Source organism: Felis catus, chromosome D1, assembly GCF_018350175.1.
Source record: "Felis catus isolate Fca126 chromosome D1, F.catus_Fca126_mat1.0, whole genome shotgun sequence".
Lineage (NCBI taxonomy): Eukaryota > Metazoa > Chordata > Mammalia > Carnivora > Felidae > Felis > Felis catus.
Genome location: NC_058377.1, coordinates 100,426,654 through 100,451,534, shown reverse-complemented (window position 1 = coordinate 100,451,534; position 24,881 = coordinate 100,426,654). Strand labels below are relative to the sequence as shown.

The 24,881-nt window shown below is 40.5% G+C and overlaps 2 protein-coding genes across 2 annotated transcripts; one reads left to right on the top strand and one right to left on the bottom strand.

Moving 5' to 3' along the window:
- The first annotated feature begins 9,541 nt into the window (after positions 1-9,541).
- On the top strand, positions 9,542-10,655 carry LOC101091898 (olfactory receptor 4C6-like). The gene has a single exon (XM_003993304.4). It carries the CDS (start codon positions 9,693-9,695, stop codon positions 10,653-10,655), a length of 963 nt encoding a protein of 320 aa, XP_003993353.3. The 5' UTR covers positions 9,542-9,692.
- A 7,343-nt stretch (positions 10,656-17,998) lies between these two features.
- Positions 17,999-18,907, bottom strand: LOC101091653 (olfactory receptor 4C11-like). The gene has a single exon (XM_006937306.3). It carries the CDS (start codon positions 18,905-18,907, stop codon positions 17,999-18,001), a length of 909 nt encoding a protein of 302 aa, XP_006937368.3.
- Positions 18,908-24,881: the final 5,974 nt, after the last annotated feature.

Below are 24,881 nucleotides of genomic sequence, written 5' to 3'. Positions count from 1 at the left end.
CTTGCTGCCAGACTTCAGGTGCCAAATAGACCATTTACAGAACTCTTAACTAAAGCACAGCACCTTTCAGACCTTTCCAGAAAAATAAAGAGACAAGATTCTAAACCTCAAGGAAGAAGGAAATGCTTACACTGAAAAGAATGAACGATACATTTTTAATTGGGGGATTGGTCACAGCTGTGAACAGACGAGCTAAGCCAAAGTTATGCTATAGCTTGGTTAAAAACCAATTTCCAGGATGATTTCCCAGACAGGTAAAGGACAAAGCCGCCCATCCTCCTCCTGTTCCGATGAGGGCAACCTGGTCAATGGTGATTTCTCTAACAGCTTCTACAACCCTTGGGTTGATTTGGCTCTTCTGCAATCTTGCCACAAGGTGGCGATCGAGTGAGGTGGTGGTGCAAGTTCCAGCTCCAGGTTTCACCTAGGACTGGAGGATTTGTATCTTTGCGGGTCCAGAAAATGTTCATGGATTGTGTGAAGTTTTAACCATGTTGTACTTCATCCTGTGAGTGGTATGGAGGGACCACGCTAGCCTATTTCACCCTACATTCACCACTTGGATCTCAAGTGAGCCATTGATGCTGCTGGGGTAGCACACCACAGGTCCACAGTCCATTTATTCTCTGTTGTCCTAAAGGGCATCTCTGTCCTTTCACTGGTAGCACTATTGGTGGATGACGGTGTGTCCTAAAGGACTGTTTATCTTCTCTTGTACTTTACATTGTTTAAATATATTTTAGAGAGACACACAGAGAGAGAAAGCAGGGGAAAAGGGGAGAGAGGGAAATAGAGAATCTCAAGCGGGTTTGTTTCTCAGCACAGAGCACGAAGCAGGGCTTGATCCCAAGACCCTGAGATCGTGACCTGAGACTAAATCAAGAGCTGGTCACTTAACTGACTGAGCCACCCAGGTGCCCCAATTCCCTTCTATTTGTAAACCCCTGATAACTTCTTTTTTTCCCAGTCTCAACTGATGATTTTATTTTCTAATTCATTCAGAAACTATGAAACAATCAGAAAAGAATTTGTACGAACACCCCATCTCCTCACCTCAGCATCTGTACCCATGTAACCAGCCCCCCTGCCTGTTACATTGGAATTCTGCTCCCTATTAATCATCTGTTGTACCATCTAAAGCCAGCGCCTCCACTTGTGTTGCTCCTGTCTACACGAGAGCAGCGGTCTGATAATTCCCCATCTTTCCTTAGAACCTTTTGATCTCTGCTGGATCATTCCCTATCATCATGGAACCATCCCATCCTTTCCTCTATCTTAAAAAGCCCCTTCTCTCAAGCTTATTCCTCACCAGCTGCTTTCTGCATTAACTTCTCTGCCTTCCTCATAACATATGTTGGGAGAGTTTGGTACTTTCTGTGTCTGGTCCCTCTCAGTCCAATACAGGGCAGGTGCCCCAGCACTCCACCTTACCCCACTTCCTGTCGATGTTGCAAATGACCTCCACAGTGCTACATCCAGTGGCCAGCTCTCAGCCATCGATTTACTAGATCTACCTACAGTGTTAGAGATGGTTACCATGTTTATTTCCTTGATATACTTTGTCCACTGGCTTCCTATTTACCTTGGCTTCTCGATTTTCCTTCTACTTTACTGGTCCCTCTCTTCCTTCTCCTGTTGATTCTGCCTTTTCTCTCTGACTCCTAAGGTTGTGGGTCCCAGGTCCCCCTTTCCTCCGTCAATACACAGCATCAGTGAATGCATCCAATCCCTTAGCTTCAAACGTTATCTAACTGCCTGACACTCACAAGTTTATATCTGCGTCCCAGACAGTGCTCCCTAATGCCACACTTGTATGTCTAACCACCTGGCCAAATCTCCCCTCCGTTGTCTAATAAAATCTCAAATTCAGAATGTCGCAAGGATGAACCCCTGGCTCCACTGCCACACATCGCACCCCCCCCCACCCCCCACCACCACGCTCCTCTCTCAGCGCTTTGTCTTCTCAGCGGTTGGCAAGTCCATCCTAGCAATTTCTCAGGTCAAGATCTTTAAGTCACTCTTTGCTTCTCTCTTCACACTGCGCATTCCAATCTGACACAGAATTCTGTTAGTTCTACCTTCAAAACATATGCAGGACCTGATGTTTCTCACCATCTTCACTATTAAGAATGAGTTATAGTCATGTGGATTGCCAACTGAGGTCACTGAAATCCACAGGGATACCCCTGCTTCTGTAGTTACTGCCTTACCTTCATGTAACCCCAGTCACATCCTATCTAAGCAGCTAAAGTGACCGTGTCACCCGAGAGTCAGGTCTTGTCTCTCCTCTGATTAAACTTCTCCAGCAGTGCTCTTCATCACTCTCGTAAAAAAAAAACAAAGTCATTTGGGACACCTGGCTGGCTCGGTTGGTGGAGGGTATGACTTGATTTCTGCTCAGGTCATGAGCCTATGGTTCCTGGGATCAAGCCCACATTGGGCTCTGTGCTGACAGTGCGGAACCTGCTTGGGATTCTCTGTCTCCCTCTTTCTCTGTGTCCCCGTCCCCTCTCGAAATACATAAATAAACGTTAAAAAAAAAAACTAAAGTCACTTAATGTGACCTACATGATCCGAACCCACCACTCCCCGTCTGACCTCATCTGGTACTCTCTGAGCTCCAATCTCACTGGCCTCAAATGTTCCAACCTATTTCTTCAGTGAATACCCTCACCCTCTTCCAGTATTTATTCAAATAGGATGTCCTCCTTGAAGATTACTCTGACCACCTATTAAAGTTGCAGACTGTAAGCCATGGAGATATAATGTACAGCACAGGAAATAGAGTCGGTAATGTTGTAATAACTTTGTAGGGTGATAGAATGAAACTATACTTACCATGAGGATCATTTTCATAATGTATAAAAATATCAAATCACTATAACATGCACCTGAGACCACTAGGATATTCTATGCCAATTATACTTCAGTAAAAATAAACACTATAAAATACAATACTACACAACACAGCACCATTGCAGGCTGCCCCCGCCCCCAGCCCTGATGATCCTTACCATCCTCCCCTTCGTATTTTTCCACAGTACGTGTAAACTTGTAACGAAACAAACCATCTGCTCGTGTGTTTATTGTTGATTTTTCTCTTTCCCTCACTAGAATCTAAGCGCATGAGGTCAGGAATCTTTGTTGTGTTCACTGTTTTATCTCGAGCACCTAAAATAGATCTGGCACATAGTAGTTACTCCATAAATATTTTTGGAAAGAATAGATTTCTAACCTGTGTAGAACCAAAATATAAGACTTTTTTTTAACGTTTATTTGTTATTGAGAGACAGAGACAGAACGTGAGCAGGGGAGGGGCAGAGAGGGAGACCCAGAATCTGATGCAGGGTCCAGGCTCTGAGCTGTCAGCACGGAGCCCGACGCGGGGCTCGAACTCACAAACCGCGAGATCATGACCTGAGCCGCAGTGGGTCGCTTAACCAACTGAGCCACTCGGGCGCCCCTAGAAATAAAATATAAAAAAACCTGGGTAGATTCAGATCTTTGGTCACATGTAGTGAAAACAAATTGAACTAAAATTGAACAGATCTAGACTAGATTTCAACATGTCACCAAGACACAGAACTTCAGACATCTCTTCAAAACATCTCATTATGTATAAATTACTATAAACCATGTGAACATTTTAAAACATATTAAAATTTCTGTTACTTAATAAATTTGGAAAATTGAGTATCAGATAAAATGGTCACTCTATTCCTGGATGGACGTCATTCCAGTTACCAAGGAATTCCCATTCTGCCTCTTCTTTCCTTTACCACATTAATAAAGCCTTTAAAGATCTTCCTACCTGGAAAGCAAATTGATTTTGTTCTTGTGACCCGCTATAGAGCATATTTTAAGCTTATATTTAGCACCTTGCGTGGGCTCCCTTGACCTCTCTTCCACCCACCTACACTTTAGAAGATACGGTGGAATGCTAAAAGCCACGTTTTGCATACTCCCTACATCTTGGTGTCTCCATGGAAACTGGGTTCTTCACATCGCTTATACTCCTGAGGGATTTGGGAGGTGAGACTTGAGAGACCATCCCTTTCAGCTCTTAGCAACAGATGAGCAAATAAGACTTAGAGAAGATTAATAATTGCTTTACGCCCAAGGACCTACGGCTGATCAGTAGCACATGAAGTATTGCAATTCATATGTTTAAACTTCAATTTAATATTCCGTGTACTATACTATAGCATTATTTGCGGCGTAAGTTCCCGTAGATAATTTTTGTTAATTCAGCTTCAATTATACCTTCGTTCATTAAAAAATAATTTGACTTACTGTTTGGAAAATCGTGACAAAATTGTCACACTTCATCACCTGTAACTTTCAGCAGTAATGTCCCTCCATGAAAATGTAAAATACATACGTGACAGAGTAACATGTAAAGATTCTCTGAAGGTTATCTTTTATATTCAATTCTCATAATACCTTTCTCACAAGCGTTATGCGTCTCTCAACCCCCTCTTACCCTTTGAATCTGCTGAAGATCTGTTATTGCTAGAAAGTGACATCCGCACTGCTGGGAATCTGGGTATTAAGGATCACTTTGTTTATTCCATTTTGGGCAATTATATTTGCCTCGAAAAAGTCTTATTCGTGTAATATATTACATGCAATACATAACTACTAAAAAAAGACAAAAGTTGCAATTGTTGCTGCAAATTAGAGGCAGCAGAAACTGGAGTAAGAATAAACTAATACATGGGCACCTGGGTGGCTCAGTTGGTTTAGCATCTGACACTTGATTTCAGCTCAGGTCATGGTCTCAGGGTTTGTGAGATCAAGCCCCACATCAGGCTCTGCTCTGACAACTTGGAACCAGCTTGGGATTCTCTCTCTCCCTTTCTTTCTCCCTCTCTCTCTCTCTCTCTCTGCCCCTCCCCAGCTTGCATGTGCTTTCTCTCTCTTTCTCTCAAAGTAAGTAAATAACCATTAAAAAAATAAAATATTCCTGGGCACCTGGGTGACTCAGTTATTTAAGCATCTGACTCTTGATATCAGCTCAGGTCTTGATCTCAGGGTGGTGAATTCAAGCCCCATGCTAAGTTCTGTGCTGAACGTGAAGTCCACTTAAAATAATTAATAATAAGAATAATAATAATAATAAAATCCCTGGCCTCTTTCTGTCATTTGATAGTAATGTCCTGCCTGGGAGGCTGGAATACAAGTAAGAACAGTTCAACATTCAGCACTGGAAAAGTACTAGAAAAATACCATTTAATCCAGGATATAGTATTTATGTTTTATCAAAACCAGTGAATGGGAGTCACCACGAACTCAGTGGGGGAAGGGTGCCAAAATAATTATGAATGAGACACAAAAATTAAAAATTGTCAACAGAAAATCAGGAAAAAGTAGGACCCTAGGAGATAATGTAAGTCAGTTTGACTGTCTCAGAGTAGAGAATCTTGATAGGTTAGGAATTCTTTTATAGAACCAAAGTTCAGCCTTCCACTTATGTTGTGGAACTGCTCAAGGGTAACAACTGCCATTGAATAACTTCTTAAGATTTACAAAGATTATTCCAAAGGGAGGGAAAAAATGCCTGTTATGAAACCCATGGCTCTGTTGGATGCTAACACATGTGGCTCCCCTATAACTACCCTATGGGTCACAGTGCAGGAACAAATGACTCAGTTGTTGAGACTGACCTCGACTTCTGCTGTGGAGCAGCTCGGTCTGACCCCAGCAATGATCCTGTCCCCTGGGAATACCACATTGTTATAGCAGATGGATGAGAATTCACTGGCTCGGGGGTTAGCACCTTCATCAGTGGAGAATCAGCCTCAGGGGATGAAACTAGAATGATGTGGTCTGTGGTATGTCACAGCTGCCCAAACAGATCCTCTCTGCCAAAAGGAGAGCATTAATTTCATAATGTATCTTCTAAGAAGGTGAACAAGACCCCTGTCTACGTTGACCTAAGAATACAATCAACTAGGGTTCAAAAAGAAACCTGAATGATTTGGTAAGCACTGTACTTGGATATCTTTTAGCAGTTGTCCTTAATTGGAGAGAATGTAAATCCCTTGGTAATCCCTTGGAGAAAGGTTATTTCCTCCTTAAGATCATAACTACTTAAGTCTCCTGTTTAACTCTCTCTTTGAAAGCAATACAAATACCAGTTCTACAAATTTGGCCAAGATGTAATAAGTGGATGGCTTTTCCCTTGTTTATGTCCTAGAGACTTTGCCTCCACGGTTAGAAAAACCAAGTGAGAAAAATTGCACCTGGTTCTTGGACTCTCTGAACTTACTTCATGTGACAGAATCCTGAGTTTGGTAAGATCTTAGGTTAAGTGACCTTAGAATCTTTAGTTATGCCACTTTCCATTGTTGACCAACTGTAAAATCTAAGCTCTAAGAATCATCTCCATTGTTTGGTGTAAGTATTTCATATGTAGGTTTGAGTTGTTGCATAGAATTATAGCTTAGAAATTATTTTCGAATATAACATTAATTGAATTAATTACATTGAATACGTACATACATGTCTATTACTCTTAAAGTATGTCAGTAATTCGCACTCGATACCTGTTTGTTTGCTTTATCGGTAAGCAATACTTATTCTCTGAATAAGGAACCCTGATTATGAACTTGAGTGCACACCTGAATTAGATTAAGTTATTTTGCTTAATCTACTTTGGTTTCCTTTTGAGAAAATTTTTCAACATTAAATGAATGAATGTTTATTTAGAAATGAAAACTGGAAAATAAAATGTGTAGTTTTCTAAAAACTGCTCATAGTCATTCTGGAAAGAATTACTAAGAGATTCTCTGATGGCTTTTTTCCAATTCAGCTTCCTCCTCTCTCTTCTCTCTCCCTCCCTCTCTTTCCCTTTCTCCTTCCCTCTGAGGTCTTTCTCTCTGGCCCCTCTCTCATCCTGTGAGTTTATGTCCATTATTCTGTGAGTTATGTATGTCTTTCTGTTTTAGTGATTGTGCTACTGCAGAAACTGAGGCTTACAGAGGCTGAGATCACTAAGCCAGTAAGTGGCCTGGCTGTGACTTTGTGGCAGGTCTGCTGGGTCTGGATCCAATCATATTCCCTGCAAACAGAAAGGCAGCTGTGGAAAGAAATGCTAGGAGTCTGCCAGGAAGTGGATGGGATGACAGTGGAATAAACAAAATGAGGAGAATGGAGAAATGAAGCTGAATAAGTTAAGGGGGAAGGTGCTGGTGTTGGGCTGAATGTTACAAAGAAAAATTCAATTCTATACTGTATGGATATGAAGTCACTCAAGTCCCAAGCCATAAGACAAATGGAACATTAGATATTAGAGTGGTGGCTTTCCAATTTTTTAGAGTTTATTTATTTATTTTGAGAGAGGGAGATTATATATATATATATATATATAGAGAGAGAGAGAGAGAGAGAGAGAGAGAGAGAAATATGAATGGGGGGAGGGACAGAGAGAATCTCAGGCAGGTTCTGCTACCAGCACAGAGCCAGATGTGGGGCTCGAACTCACGAACCCCGAGACCATGACCTGAGCTGAAATCAAGAGGCTGACAATCAACTGAACCACCCAGGTGCCCCTCAATTTGTTTTTTAACATGAAATAAATCGCCTCTCTAAGAAAACGTACCCAGGGGCTTAAACAATCAATTAAGAGATGAGCGCTTTTGTGAGAAGGCAACAGAGTCCTTTGTTGTTACTCATCTAGTGAGCCATCCTTATATTGCAAGTGAGGACACTGAGGCTGGGAGATGCCAGCAACATGCCCAAATGGCAGACCACATTAGTGACACAACATGGAGTAAAACTCACGTTTCATTCCCTGACTCTGGAGTCAGTGTTGCTTGTAATTCACAAGCATCCTTTCAAGAAAGATCTCAGTTCCTGAGTCAGAAGGGAGAGGAGGAGGTTAAGCAATGTGAATAAATGGCACTGCCACGGTCACCTGTGGGCGCTCTGCATTTTGTGCACGGGGTGGGGTGGGGTGGGGTTGCTGAACTGTGTAAGGAACTTCTCAGCTTTCATACAGTAGTATACTCTACGCATCAGTTGAAGCTATACTCTCGAAAATTCCTAAGGTATAGCAGCCATCCTCTGCTTAAAAAGTCCCAGGAGTGGGGTGCCTGGATGGTTCAGTGGGTTAAACGTCCAACTCTGAATTTCGCCTCAGGTTATGATCTCACCATTGTGAGATCTAGCCCCGTGTGGAGCCTGCTTGGGATTCTCTCTCTCTCTTCTCTTCTCTCTCTCTCTCTCTCCCTCTCTCTCTCTCTCTCTCTCTCTCTCTCTCTCTCTGCCTCTCCTCCTCTCATGCCCATTCTCTCTCTCTTTCTTTCTTTCTCAAAGTAAAGGAATTTTTTTAAAAAGCAGTTCCCAGTAATATACAAGGCACGTCTTCACTGCAGCTTTTCTTCTGGGTTGCAGCAGTAACTTTCTTGAAACACCGTATCATCTGTTCTCTTAAGAAGTAGTGGAACATAGAAGTTAGTAACTTGAGCTGTGCCATCAAAATTCCAGTAAGAGATTTACCTCTTGTAAGAGATTTAACTTCCCAAGATGTGTTACATTTCTTTAAAAGGAGAGCAGAATTGCCGATTTGTTGCCATTTATGTTCCGGAGAAACTTTGCTCCATTTTGGGAACAGAGGAAACCAAAAGGAATGACTTAGGGCTGGTTCAGGATTGAGTCAGTCTGTTGTGACCTGGATCTGCTGGACCATCACTGTTTATTTTTTTTTAATATGAAATTTATTGTCAAATTGGCTTCCATACAACACCCAGTGCTCACCCCAAAAGGTGCCCTCCTCAATACCCATCACCCACCCTCCCCTCCCTCCCACCCCCCATCAACTATCACTGTGTATAATCTTACTCAGTTTAGGTATATTACCCAGGTATTATACAACCACAACTTTTAGGTATATTTTGAGCATTTAATACTGATGGGTAAATTACAGAATTACAATGGAACTGTCACAACATCTGGAAAAGAGCATTGGAAGCATAACCCACTTCAGATTGTTTTGAAGATAAAACAGGATAATATATTGCACTGTAATTAGCACACTGATTAGCAAATGATAAACTCACAGAATAATTACTCAGGAAGCAATATTGATATTTGAGGGCACTGATATTGGAGTCAGAAAAATATGGCCCATGTTCTGGCTTCACCACTTACGAGCTGTGCAACCTTGGCTAAGTCTCTTAAACTCTATGAGGGTCTGCTCCATCATCTGTAAAAAAAAAAAAAAAAAAAAAAAAAAAAAAAAAAAAAAAAACCAAAAAACAACAACAACAAAAAAAACACACAAAAAACAAAACAAAAAACAAAAAACAAAACAAACAAACAAAAAAAACATCATAGGGTTATTCTAGTACCTGGGGTAAGATAAGCACTCAAAAAATGTGGCTATTAATAAGAAGAAAGGGAGGAAAAGGAAGAGGAAAACTATATCACATGGAAGAACCATTTAAATAAAGAAAGAGGACAAATGTCATGGGAGAGGCTGGCATGAATGAAGTATCTATCTTTTCAACTCTTCATTTAGCATGTTGTTAAGATCCAAATGCTTGGATAGTGAATAAATGAATACAAACAAATAATAAGGTCCCTGAGGTCCTGGAAAGACATGAGGCCAACAATCACTAATTATAAATCATATGTTGCATTTTTAGGTTTTCCAGCTCCCAGCTGGAGCTCATATAAGCACCCAATAAATGGAGAATCCAAACAATGCGACTGAATTCATTCTTTTGGGCATCACAGAGAACCCAGAGCTGCGGAAAACGCTCTCTGCTGTGTTTCTAATCCTGTACGTGTCCACGGTTTTGGGGAACCTACTCATGGTGGTAACCGTGATCACAAGTCAGAGCCTGAGATCACCTATGTATTTTTTTCTCACTTCCTTGTCCCTCATGGACGCCACCTACTGTTCTGTCATTGCCCCCAAGATGATCGTGGACTCCTTCTCCGAGAGAACTACCATCTCATTTGAAGGCTGCATGGCCCAGCTCTTTGCGGAGCATTTCTTTGGTGGTGTGGGGGTCATCCTTCTCGTCGTGATGGCCTATGACCGCTACGTGGCCATCTGTAAGCCCCTGCACTACCCGAGCATCATGAACCCTCGGGTGTGCCGCCTGCTGCTGGGAGGCGCCTGCGTGGGGGGGTTTATCCACGCAGCGATACAGCTTCTCTTCATGTATCAAATACCCTTCTGTGGTCCCAATGTCATCGATCACTTCATATGTGATTTGTTCCCATTGCTGAAACTCGCCTGCATGGACACCCATGCCCTGGGTCTCTTAGTCATCCTCAACAGTGGGGTGATGTGTGTGACCATCTTCCTTATCCTCGTGGCCTCCTACGTGGTCATCCTCTGCTCCCTGAAGTCTTGCAGCTCTGCGGGGCGGCGCAAAGCCCTGTCGACCTGTGGCTCCCACCTCACTGTGGTCGTCTTGTTCTTCGTGCCCTGCATTTTCCTGTACGTGCGGCCTGTGGCCACTTACCCCATAGACAAGGCAATGGCCGTGTCTGATTCCATCATCACGCCCATGTTAAACCCCCTGATCTACACCCTGAGGAACGCAGAGGTGAAAACTGCCATGGGGAAACTGTGGGGGAAAGGGGGGGGCTTTTGTTGGCAGGTGCGTGTCATGCTAAGAGCATCATGTCTCCCATAAAGAGGAATTCTTTCAGACACGTGTGAGAAATAAACTGTCCATTCTCCACTAGCGGCCAGAGGGATTTCTTAACAATATAAAGTTCTTTATGATTTAGGATTTAAGGACCATGGATTTGTTAAAGGTTTATGATCTGCTACTGATTTCGACCCTCCTTGGCTTCCCATTGCCTTTAGAAGCATCCTGCCTTGTGGTAAAATTCTCCACTTAATCTTTCTACTGCCTCTAAGTCCACATCTGGAGTGCCTCACCTCCTCCTTCACTGTCCGTCAGCAGTTGTGGGACTTTTTCACCTGCCCCCACAGCTCTTCAAGTTTTTGCTTCTCTCTGAGAGCAAGCCCTCCTCCTCTTCAGGTGGCTGTTTCCCCCTAATTTACAGCTTCAAACTAAGAGATGAAGCACTATCACCTCATAGAGCCTCCCCCCTCACACCTCTGTTAAAGATTCGTCCACTCCTACCGTAATCCCTACGCCGACATCTTCCATATTTTCTTAGTAAAAATGATCAACAGTATAATTGCTTTGACATAAACGTCATTTGACTTTGGCTACTTGCCAGCTTTCTCTGTACTGGACATCTTGTGGGAAGGACTTTCGTTTTATTTATGCCTGGCATCTGTTAGGTTTTCAATAAATGTCTGTTGAATGATTATAGAATGGAGGAGCTTTCCCCACTCCCCTGCCCAAACAGCCAAGTTCAGATAGTTGGGGGGAACAAGGAGATAATCAATAAGTAATTAAAAACAAACAAACAAAAGGCAGGGAGTGATCATTAGAACAGAGTCGGTGGAAATGGAAGGCTCTGGTTATTTTGTGGAGGGTCCTTCATATTGGGTAGGAAGAGAAGGATTCTATTAGCCCATAGCATTTCAGCTGATTGTTGAGGAAAAGTGATGAAATATATTAATACTTTTAATAACTTTAATACTTTTAATGATGAGAACACCAATAAATGACAGCAATGATCAGAAGGAAACGGCACGTGAGGATGAGTGCGATGAAGATTCTAGAAAGGGAGACTCTAAAACAGGACTATCATGGTATTTTCAAGGAACATAGTGGTCCACGTAGAGTGGCAAGAAGCAAGGTGAGAAATGTACACAGGGGTCAGATTATGTCGTGTGGAGACAGCTAACGCTCCCTATAACCGCAAAGAGCACGAATGTTGTTTTGGTTTCTTAGAAATAACCTCGATTCATCCGTTGATGGACATTTAGGCTCTTTCCATCATTTGGCTATTGTTGAGAGTGCTGCTATGAACATTGGGGTACAAGTGGCCCTATGCATCAGTACTCCTGTATCCCTTGGATAAATTCCTAGCAGTGCTATTGCTGGGTCCAATTTGTCAATACATTTCATATTAAAAAAAAAAAAAAGAAAAGAAATAACCTCGAGCCAGAAATTCTCCAGGAAGGCTGAATGACTTTAACTTTTGTGCTATAGGGGAGTTGGAGGCAAAGTGTAAAAAGCTTTTGCAGCTAGTTTCTATTTGTTCTTTCAGTTTTGATTGTAGAAGGAATTTTACAGTACCATTTAAAAATACTTCATAGTAGGGGCGCTGGGTAGCTCAGTCGGTTAAGCATCTGACTCTTGATTTCAGCTCAGCTCATGATCTCATGGTTCGTGGGTCTGAGTCCCACCTCCAGCTCCATGATGGCAGTGGGGAGCCTGCTTGGAATTCTCTCTCTCTCTCTCTCTCTCTCTCTCTCTCTCTCTCTCTCTGTCTCTCTCTCTCTCTCCCTCTGCCCCTCCCCTGCTTGCTCTCTCTCTGTCTCTCTCTCTCAAAATAAATAAACATTTAGAAATATCTTTATTTCACAGTAAAGTACTCCTCCTAGTTTTGTAGTTTTTCATTTTTTTCCATGTATCAATACAGAAGAAAAATCCACAACAATGTGATGGCTTGGGTCTTTGAAAAAGCTTAGGATAATCTTTATTTTATTAGAGTCGCATAATATAAACACTAGGAACGTCCTCGGAATGAGGTCCAAGACTTCATATTTTGTGATGTGTGAGATTTGATACCTTGATAAACATAAATCAAAGAAACAGTGCGATGCTGGCTTTAGTTTCATGTTTCTTATTCTATTGTTGAGAGCTTTTTGTGACTGTGCCAACTTATAATTTAGGGTTACCTGCCAGTTTGTTCACATCTTTTTTATAGATGATTAAATAAGTTCTCAGGTCACAGCATGCCTCTATTTCTCATTAAATACATTTTAGCACATAAGGTCTGGAAATTTTTTACATATTCTGCTTTCCGATACAATCTTTAGTTTACTGATTTCTGGTACCAGGATATTCTAATAATAAAGTTATATTTATATAACTCTAATAATAAAGTTAAAAGCAAAAGGGGCTATTTCTGAGATGTCAATTTTTAAACTGAATTATAATTGAAGCACAACCAACTAAAAGGAAAATGAATCTCTTTAACTTGATGAAAGGGTGTGTTCCAGAAGCCTAAAGAAAATGTCCCGGTTAATTAGAAGAGTAATCCATTAAATTCAGAAATAAGGCCATCTTCTATAACTGCTATTATTATATATTTTACTAAGAGTCTTAATGCCAAGTTCTCAACCTCATATACCTACAGACACCAGGAAGATTTTAAAAATTGAGTAAAGTCAAATTGTGCAAAGATGTTTAAGAAGAAATGTAAAACATTTGTTCCCTACCAAAAGGGAGCAAATCCTGTCCCCTATTAGAGTCTGCCCAAACTAAGCTCTGCTCTGTTGTCACCCTATGGGGAGCATATATCCAAATTTGCCCCACACTCAGATTTTTAAGACAAATCAGGCATCCATATTTCTTTTTTTTTTAATGTTTATTTATTTTTGAGACAGGGAGAGACAGAGCATGAACGGGGGAGGGTCAGAGAGAGAGGGAGACACAGAATCTGAAACAGGCTCCAGGCTCTGAGCTGTCAGCCCAGAGCCCGACGTGGGGCTCGAACTCACGGACCGCGAGATCATGACCTGAGCTGAAGTCGGATGCTTAACCGACTGAGCTACCCAGGCGCCCCAGGCATCCATATTTCATATAACTTTTAATGATTTGAATATGTTGATGGCTGATTTTTTTAAAGATTGGTAAAATCTTATTCTAAACAACAATTTGGGATCAAAGAAATTTACAAACTTTCAGGTGAATTCCAGTCCATTGGCTGTCACTTTGGAAATTCTGTGTCAGCCAATGAAGTAACAGTAAAAAGGAAATAAGGCAATCAGAACCGAAAATGAAGCAACAGAAGTCATTGCTGGGTGATGTGTTCATCTACTTAGCAAAACCAACACAATCAACAGACATATTATAGTGTTTATTAAAAATCTTGGTCAAAAATAAGCACAATATTACTTCCAAATGTAAGCATAATAAACAAGTTTAAAAAATAAAATAAATGGTCTTCATCATCAAACTAAGAGATGTAACAAAAACTACAAAAAGCAGACTAAACGTCTTCACAAAAAGACATATGACAACTGAGTAAGGTGAGTTCTACGATTCATGATAGGAGAAACTCACATTTGAAAGTTGTTAACTTTTCCCAATTAATTGACACATTGAGTGAGCTCCTAATCAAAATCTCTGGAGATGATATTCATGGAAACTGACAAACTGATTCTAAACTCCATGCGGTTGAATATATATGTGAGAATGGTCAAAGATTTGAGGGGACGGGGAGGGGGAAAGGGGGAGAAGAACCAAGAGCAAATATATCACAAAGCTGTAGTAATCCACAGGGGCCAGGCAGATAAAATCACTTGTACCCAACTGAAAGGAAGCTGGGAAATGAGAGAAGAAAGGAAACTTTTCCTGTGAGTGACGTAACTCTCCCTGGTGTAACTTGTCAGTGAAGCACTAAATATATATCCTGCTCAGTCCCATGTTTGAACCCTTTCAACTAATTTCTCTAAGCAATATTTTTCAGAACATCATCTTGATTGTTTCGGAAAGACGACATCTGCTTTTTAAGTTCCTTGAAGAGTTTTAAAAATATTTCAGTTTATTGAAACATTACTGATTATGTGTATTGTGATCATGCAAATATAAGCAATAATAATGAAGGGTATTGTGCATTTATCATATCGCGGGCACTTCCCTGAGCACTTTATCAATGTTAACTCGTCTCATCTTTGCCACAAATCTATACATTCACTACCGTTGTGCTCCCATTTGGCAAATGAGCTACCTGAGATACAAAGAGATTAAGTGAATTGTTCCAGATAAATTTCTAAGCCTAGTTTAAAGCCCAGTTTAACCCTATGCTTCTAAATTCCTCTATGCCAATTCCCTGGAGATAGGAAATGTAAAAGCCATGGAAAGGTACACAAATTAATTAAATTCAACATAATGTGATGAACATGTTGAGAAGTAATTTACACAAGTACTAACGGAGTGTAAATAAAGAGCCTTTGGCTGAGCCACGAAAAGCTTCCTGGAAGAGATGACATTGAAGTTGAGCCTGAAAACGTGAGTAAGGTGTTTCCAAGTTAGCCAAAGTAAAGGACATTCTAGGTAATGGGACCAGCATGAACAAAGACATAGAGTATACTATAGGCACTGCTAAGGATGAAATCAATTAAATTCTACAAAACACGTTGAAAACTCCCTGGCACGTGGTAAGCATTTGGGCCAGATTTATTACACTGTGCCCACAGTTATTAGCCTCCCTGTATCTACACTGGTTTCCTTGTAACTTTGCAGACCTTCCCTTTCTGAGTCTGGGAAGTCCCTGTGACTCACTTGGACCGAAAGAACGTGGTAGACACCCCGACAGAACGCCCGTTCTGAGCCTCTGCCTCAAGAGGTTTGTGCACTTTCATTTCCTCTCTGAGACACTTCTGCCATGAGAACAACCCCGGATTAGCATGCTGGACGACAGGCCACCGGGGAAAGAGCACCACCGTCGCATTCAAGATCATATCAGATCAGACTATAGCTAATCGACCCCAAACACCTGAGAGGTCCCAGAGAAGATCATAGAGCCACCCATTCACCTGGATCTGAACACAGAGAACTTTTTGTTGTTTTACCACAGTGATTGTTTCAGGGAGAGGTGTCTGACCCATAGAATATGCATTCTCAGCACTTTTGCTGGAATTCCCAGCTAAAAAATCCTGTCTTCCTTCTGGAAATTTTTATTTTAATTTTTTAGGTACTGCGGGTCAGCTTAGAAGCTCAGGGGACCTAGGACACTGCCATTATTCCTTAACTGTGTTTTACTGTTCAAACCCTATCATTCTAGCTTCTAACCTGATCCACCCCTTCTGATTCATGGGGTGAAGAAAGGACGAGGGTGACAGATCTCTATGATACCTTACAGAACTCTGTAACTACCTATCACTTGTTAGATTCCTACAGACCCTCCTCAGTTGTCCAGCTATTTGAAGTGGCTGATGCTATAATTACCTCAATACTAACTATGCCCATTTTCTGTTGAACCCTAGTGATGATTCTGTCCCGGATGCTGAGGTCATTTTGTTTGCACAGGATTCCAACCTAAATGTAGAGAGGAGAGAACAGACACATCTCTCCTCGTCACTGAAATCACAGAAGGATTTTATAAGAGGCATCTTGAAACTTTGATGAAGTCATTTTTCCTTATGACCAATGAAAAGACTTATTTTCTGTCTTCCTTTCCTTTCTCTTGTTCCTATACTTGGAGTGACTCCCTTTCGCCTTTCCTCATTACTCCTTCCCAAGGTCAATCTCCACCCAGTTCACTTGAAGTCTTTCTCAACTACAGATAAGGTTATATTATACAAATTTTTATTCTTAAAATTTTAGCTTTTATGTGAAAAGAAGTAAATATTTCCCATTTCAGAGTAATGTACAATCACTTTCTAAATGAAAATAAATTATCTTGGGGTCCAGTGTTCACAGAAATTATTTATAATGTAACCTTTCTCATGTAGCAAGGAGTTAAAATTGAAATGTTGAGTAGACACAATGGATGTGAACTCTGTATCTAAATCACCTTATGCCTATTTCCAAACCAAAGGAAATGGTCAACAGAAGTATCTTACAACTAGATAGATGCCACAGAGAAGCTGTAAGGAGATCTTCTAGGGACCAGCCGAAAAGAGTTCATTGGGAAGGGTACAGAATTTGGAAGGTAACCACTGGCTTTCTGAGGGCTAACAAGGAGTCATCAGTTATCATAAGAAATAGAAACCTTCTTCCCACATCAAGGATACTAAAATTAGACAGCCTACAAAAATCCCCCAAAAGGAAGGCAAATAAAAGGATTTCAAGATTTTTCAGAAGCAAAGACAGTGAGCCAGTTTGTTAAGGTACCAGGTCAAGTAAGACCTTTCTGTCCCCTGACCACTTCTCCCACCCCTCCCAACTGAGACCTTATCTAAAATCTAAGGGAATCTGGGATCTCTATGATCTAAGCATGAGAAGAGAATTCCCACAGCTTCTGAGCACTAATAAACATATTTTCTTAACCTTACCACTTTCCATTCACCTTTTCTGTCTCTACAGTGTACATAGCTCTCCAGCCCTCCTTCTACCCCTCATCCTTCTGCATATTTCTGCTGCCAAACACCCACATTGCCCCTTCTCTGTGAACATGAAGGGGAAGGACCCTGCCAATAAAGCAGCTGACTGGCAGATACCGCCCATCACTGCCAAGTGTAAAACTCTCCTTCTCCCACCATTCACCAAATGTTGAGAGTTTTTTCCAGTGACAGTCCAGGTTTTCACTGAGGTTTCCAGCTTTTCTGGGAGTTTGAGGGTCCATCCATGTAGACGTCCCAGTGAGTCAGGCTCAGGCACAGATTCCACCACAGAATTTCTCAGAACATCATCGCTAAGTCCCAGGTAGTCAAGACCACTACCTTTATTTCTAAGTTCCAGTTCCATATGGATTAGCTCTATGTCCAAGTTCTTAAGGACGAGAATAAAATCTGTAAAGAATTAGTGTGTGCACACACATACACACACTACACAATCATTTTGTCACTAGTCAGTGCATTTCTTTCTGAAGACAAATTGCACAGGAGGTGAAATTATCATGCAAATATGGCCATAGGTGAATAGAATTCAACTAAGGGCCAGCAAGGTGGTTCAAAATGGTTACAGACTTTAAGTTATCCTATTCTAATGCAATTCTCTCAGAATTAAGGATGTATATTCATTCATACTTATTTATGATAATTCAATTAAATATATAAAATATTAGTGATATTAAAATTCCTTAATGGACTTTCCCCCAATGAGAATATTTCATCTTTCCTGTCCATGAAGGAAAACCAATCTCTTAAGGAAATAAACATTAGAAAAAAAAAAGGAAATATACATTAGAATCCCTAAATATCCTGTATCAAGAGAAGTCATACTTTGCTACACCATAATTTCTTCATGGCTTTTTTCACTTCCATATTCCTCAGGGTATAGATCAGAGGGTTGAGCAAGGGTGTCCCAATTGTATAAAACACAGCCACTGTCTTGTCTATTGGAAATGTGGTTGGTGGGCGTGTGTATATGAATATGCATGGACCAAAAAATAAGACAACCACAATAAAGTGGGAGGTGCAGGTGGAAAGGGCTTTTCGCCTTCCTTCAGCACTGTGGTTACGCAGAGAGTACAAGATGACAACATAGGAGGTAAGCGGGATTATGAAACTCACCGTGCATATGGCCCCACTGTTGGAAACAACTAGCAAATTTGTCACATAAGTGTCCATACAGGCAAGTTTCAACAAGGGCTGCAAGTCACAGAAATAGTGGTCAATCACGTTGGGGCCACAGAAAGGCAATCTCAAAGCCAGGAAAATTTGTGCTGAAGAGTGGATACAAGATCCCACCCAGGCTAGAATCACCAAAACACTGCACACGTGCCGGTTCATGATGGTTGTGTATTGCAATGGCTTACAAATAGCTACATAGCGATCAAAAGCCATGAGGATGAGCACCAAGATTTCCATGCACCCAAAGAAATGGGCTGCAAAGACCTGAGTCATGCACTCATTGTAGGAAATGGTCTTCTTCTGAGCAAGGGCATCCACAATCAATCTGGGGGCTGTGGTTGTAGAGAAGCAGGCGTCAGCAAAAGACAGATAGAACAGGAAGAAGTACATGGGACTCCCAAGGGTCTTGCTTATTTTAATAGTCACTACAATGAGAAAGTTCCCCGACAGTGTCGAAAGGTAAAGAATCAAGAAGACACCAAATACTGCCTTCTGCTTTCCTGCATCCTGAGTCAACCCAAGGAGAATGAATTCAGTCACACTGCTATTCATCGCAATTCTACTGGCTGAAAGTAAGGTGCAGTTGAGGACAAGGGCTGAATCTGCAAAGAGAAGAAAAGAAGTGACAGCTCGGGAAGATCGGTGGGCTGAACTCTGAATGCCTTGTTTTTGCTTCATGTTATGTTACCTCTGACTGCCTTCAATCCTCTTTGACTCTTGGTAAATCAGCAGATGCCCAAGCCTCTCCCAGATCTATCTGTCGATTCAGAAGCTAACTGCCTTGGGTCAACAAAGCCTTTGCATTTGGGGAGGTAAAATGAAATGTCCTTAAAAAATTATGATTCCTACCAAGACTGAAAACTGCAGAACTTGAACTGTCCTTGGGCAAGTGACTTAACTGTCTCATAATTTAGCTTTCATATGAAAAATGGAGTGCAAATATTTGCCTTAGCTGATCCTGAGTTTCCTTAAGAATTAAAAGATTGTATATGCACACAGATACACACATATATCTCATGTGTTATGCATTTTTTTATCTATGTGCTTTGAAATCTGGAAAACACTATTCCACTATAATTAAATTGTTGGAAAATCCCTCTGGAAGAAAGTATTCTCTGTTCAGTTCACTCATTTTTGGGCCCCTAACCCCTTTATCTCTGACTCCATCAGTATGTTGGATGAAATATGCTTTATAAAAATCTGTTTTGACAATCTTTTACTTAACCTCCCTTGTTCAATGTCAGTTTTACTGACGCCATTATATAACAAATGTCGGGACACCTTTGAAGTTGACATAATTGAGGAAAACTATTTACCTTCTTGACTCTACTGTGAGACTAAACTCAGAATATTGAGCATCTCTGCCTGTAAATTCAACATGCTATAAAATTCCTAATGATGCCTATAATCTAAATGATGCCTGTTGTTACTCAGAGATGTTCATTTTACCCTGAAGTCACCAGGATACTTCTAAAAATTTCAACCGAATAGTATCCCATAATTCCAACATACTATGTTATGATTGTTCTATTTCAAGTTTTTGTTCATAACATGTTGAGTTTGTCACTGAAATCACCATATAATATCATTTTGCGTCCTGATTTTGACTTGAATTATTATAACACTTCCTCCCATGTCATTATATTTATCATTAGTTTAACTGTTAATTTAATTACACAACATTGTATAAAGTTTTGTAAGTGGCATCTCTTTGACCATTTGTTCTTTGAGTTATTTATATAGTTTCCAATTTTGAGTCACATAAATAACAACCTAAAGTAATTTCCCGAGTATGATGTTGTTGTCCCAAATGCTAGAGATCATCATGCTGTTGATAATTATTAAAAATGTTTCTCAACATTTTGTGTCCATTTATTAACTATATTTTATGATGAAATAATTCATGTCTATCATTCGTTATTCAAAAGACACAGAAGAATAAAAGAATATTTAAAACTGTCTCCAAATTATTGAATTTATACTCCTACTCTCCAGAAATAACTACTTTTGGTTTTCTTTTAGAAATGTCTTTTAGGAAACATTCTCTAAGTATATTTACAAATGTGTGTATCTCTACATCCTTTTACTATATACATATATGGTCAATATTTCAAGGTTGATGATTTTGCAAAAAAGCTGATGAACATGCAAACAAACAAGAAAGGTTATTTTATGACACGATCTTATTCTCTCATTTGGTTGGTAGAAAACAATTGTATTTTGTTATATGCACATACATTTTTATCACCAACCACATTTTACATTGTTACTACATTTTTAATGAAAATACTGCTTTTATGAAATTTTTTATCTTTGGTCAGTTCATATTTTGCAATGTTGATATTTTATCTGGGATGGCTGTTCATCAAGAAAATAACTAACTACATTTCTTGGTCAAGAACACAGTTGCTGTAGTCAGATGTCTTGGGTTCAAATCCCAGCTCCACTCTTTACTAGCTGGGGAAAACTACTTTACACATAACCATGGTTACACTGTAGATAAAATGAGAAAAAGATCCAGCTTATAATAAGCGAGAACTATGTAAGTCCCCGCCTCTGCTACTTTCCCTATTATGATTTTACTTTTTCCCTTTTCTATGACTTTTTTCCTTTTCTTTTATTACAAGCTGTCCATTCCCCCATTCTAATTTGGTGTTTGTTTCAAAACATTTTAAAATTGTACTGCCTGTTCCCTTCTCTCAGAATTCCATAATTATCTTTGATTTTAAATATCAAATCACAATTATCTGGACTTATTGCGAAGATTGGGCAAAATACTCACCTGTTCTTAATGATTTTTGAGTTTTAAGATATGCATAGATGAAAGCATTAATTATGTAAGGGACTATGTGATTGGTATGAGAAGAATAGAAACCATCTGCAAAGAGAAGAGTAAAAATTCCTAAAGGATAGATGGGTCAGTGAGAAACTCAAGATTATGTTAAGAGATGAACTATAGATTTGATTGAAGAAATTCAAGTTCTAAACCAGGTTGCCTAAGATGCAAATCCCCTAAAGCAGAACAGAGAGGTAGGTTAGCACAATGACAGAGCATCCAGGCTGAAGCCACACAGCCAGGATTCATACCCCACTCACTACGCAGTATGGTGCCATATTTCACAAGTCCCTACATAACTCTGTGCTACTTTTTCTTCCTCTGTAGACATGAAGATTAAAATAATCTACTTTTTAGGGTTTCTGTGAAGGCTAAATAATTCAGTATGTACGACACAGAAGAGATTCAGGTATTTAGTAACTGTGATTGGAATGGCTCTTTCATTATGATTACTAGTATCAACATTCCATTATGATTATTAAAATTACCAGGATATTAATCTACCTGTTCATTTACCCATATCATCTGCACAACTGTTTTTCACACATATTTCCTTCCCCGAGTAGCTGAAATCATCTTGTCACTGTGGTTCCTGCTAATTTGTTCATGGTGATCAGAAGCTGGGAATGGCAACTCCAAATATCCTTAACAAATACTAAAAAACAGGGGTGCCTGGGTGGCTCAGTCGGTTGAGCAACTGACTTTGGCTCAGGTCATGATCTTGCAGTCCGTGAGTTCCAGCCCCACATCCGGCTCTGTGCTGACAGCTTGGAGCCTAGATAGAGCCTGCCTCAAATTCTGTGTCTCGTCTCTCTCTGCCTCTTCCCTACTCACACTCTGTCTCTCTTTGTCTGTCAAAAATGAATAAATGTTAAAAATAAATAAATAAAAATAGTAAAAAACAAATACAAAATGCAAACAGCTTCTCTATGTGAACCATGATGACATGAGAGTGAAAATAAAATATAACCTTGGTTGTAAAGAGTTTGTGATCCAAAGATACAAAAATCAGAGGGGTGAGAGCATTTGACATGAGAGAAACCAACCAAAGTTTTAATGGGGATGATGGGACAAATAGAGAAGATCAATATGAAACCTCTGGTTTAGACTGATTCTAGTGTCATAGTAGAATAACTTGGAAAAACCAGGTTTCGTCTCTGCCAAAGGCCATGGAAGCCACGTTATGAAATTTGAACATATTTTTGCAGTCAAGTATGAGATTTGGAGATATACAAGATATGAGAGTTGATTTTATTAAGATTTATTCAGCACAGAAGGACAAAATCATTCAGCTGTTTATCAAAATTTATTCATCTAGTTTTCTAAACACAGTCCAGTTGGATTTGGGCTTATCTGGAATGAGGTGCCTGCTCCCTTCAAGATGTCAGGGTTGCCCTGAAGACATCCATCTTTGAATTCCCTGCACTTAGAAACTCAATGGGCAGCATACCGGTGGATCCACTGTGGCCCCAGCAGAACGAAGACTGGCCCAGCAGGCATCCCAAGTATGATTCAGTGGTGACTCCAGACCTGTCCCTTCCCCTCTCAGAAGAGGAGCAGATGGGCTCCCTCTCAGCTGTCTCTGTGGGGGGCGGGGAGGAGGCAGCAAAATCACACGCCTCCTTTCAGCTTTGATACAATCTTTTGGTTGTTGTTGCTTTTTAGTTTCTTTGTGTTGCTAAGACTTAATTTTTTTAGAGCAGTGCTACATTCACAGCAACACCAAGACACAGGTACAGAGATTCCCCATATGGTCCCGAGCCGCCACCCAAATATCACCCCTGCCATTACCAACATCGCCTGCCAGAATGGCACATTTCCCAGAACTGATGAGCCTACCGTGACACATCCTCATCACCCAGAGTCCAACGTTTACCCCAAGGTTCACTCTTGGGTTGGTACATTATGGTTTCAGTAAATATTAGTAACAGACATCCATCATCGTAATATCATACAGAGTATTTTCACTGATCTAAAAACAGGATCAGTTTAGATTCTCAAAACATGGGGCATAAAAACTCCTTTCACACAGTGTCTAATACTCATCAAATTCTAAATAAAATGTCTTACACCATTTTGTTGAAGAAAAATAACATGTAAAGGGAGATAACTACGTGAGTTTTCACTGTGAGCATTATTAGCTCATACATAGTACAAAATCGGACTGGTATCTCATGAACGTCAGTATTGCAAATGGTCAATCCTACAGTTCTTTAAGTGGGCCCTCTATGTTTCTATACAGAAAGAAAGGACACAATTTCAGAAATTCCGTCGTCTCCTCACTCTATCCTCTCCCTCGTTTTACCTCCTAGCTACAACTTGAAAAGGGAAACTGGGCGTTCTAAAAATATGATGAATCATAACTTATGATTAAAGGGTTACTGTGGTTTTCAAGTGCAAAGGCTGAAATACTCACCATGACTTTCAAAGTCCTCAAACGCTGTGCCATAGTCTTGCTTACCACCTTTCCTCCCAGGGCTTCTGCTCGTGTGTGTTCCAGCCATGCCTGACACTTGCTGTCCCTCCTGAATATGTCCTTACTATCTCAGTCCCTACATTTTCAACATTTCTTAGTAGCTAAATGACCTTCGTCTGATAAACTTCCACTTTCCATTGCTTCCTGTGTCCAGAGTACCCTGTTCATCTCCTCACCAGAGCCTTCCAGGTTTTCCCAAACAACTTTCTCGCTAATGGCCTTCAACTGTTAAAATGTGTGTGTGTGTGTGTGTGTGTGTGTGTGTGTGTGTGTATGTGTGTGTGTGTGTATTTATTGGATCATGCAACCCTTGACTATAGCCTTCTTTCTTTTTTCTTCCTCTAATTTCTTTGTTCATTTGATTTTTAAATCTCATAAGGGAATTTCACATTGTTCTATTCGGTGCACTTCAGACTAGGCTGGGAAACAGCTTAGCAGAGAGCATCCAAAAAGCAACCAGTACCAGAACTCAAACCTTTGTGCTCCATGGAAATCTCTCCTTCTCAAACAGTCCACACCTCACCAGCCCTGCCAAGCAAAACATCAGACTCCTTTCATTTGGGTGGAGCCGGCATAAATCAGAAACCATGAACCAGTAGAGAAGAAAAGCACTGCCATGCCCAGTATGTATCCTGACTCTCAAATGGATGCAAATTGTAGAGGGATTAAAAAAGAGAGCAGAATTTATATTCATATTTATGTTTCTGTTTATTTATGTTTATATTTATTTATGTTCACATTTATCATTTAAGCCCACGGTGTAAGGTTGAGCAAAGAATCTTGTTAAGGATAAAGAGTACTTGTCTTGGATTTCACGAGAGAGTTTGCTTCTCATTCCTCCACTCCATATATACCCCTTACCCCAACAGCAGAAAGAGAATATAATTCTTAGCTGCAAGCAGGGGTGACAGTGGGTCTGGACAGACAACTTTAGTATCACGACTGGCAGAACAATAAGTATATAATAGAATCGTGTTATCAACAGTGCCAATGCATAATGACAGTGTACAGTCAGTATACAATCCAATCCTTTTTTCCTAACATTAAGCCTTATACATAAGAAATTCAAAAGTATAGGGGGTGCCTGGGTGGCTCAGTCAGGTATGTGTCAGACTCTTGGTTTAAGCTCAAGTCATGATCTTGGGGTTTATGGGATCAAGCCCAGCATTGGGCTCTGCAATGACAGCCTGCTTAGGATTCTCTCTCTCTCCCTC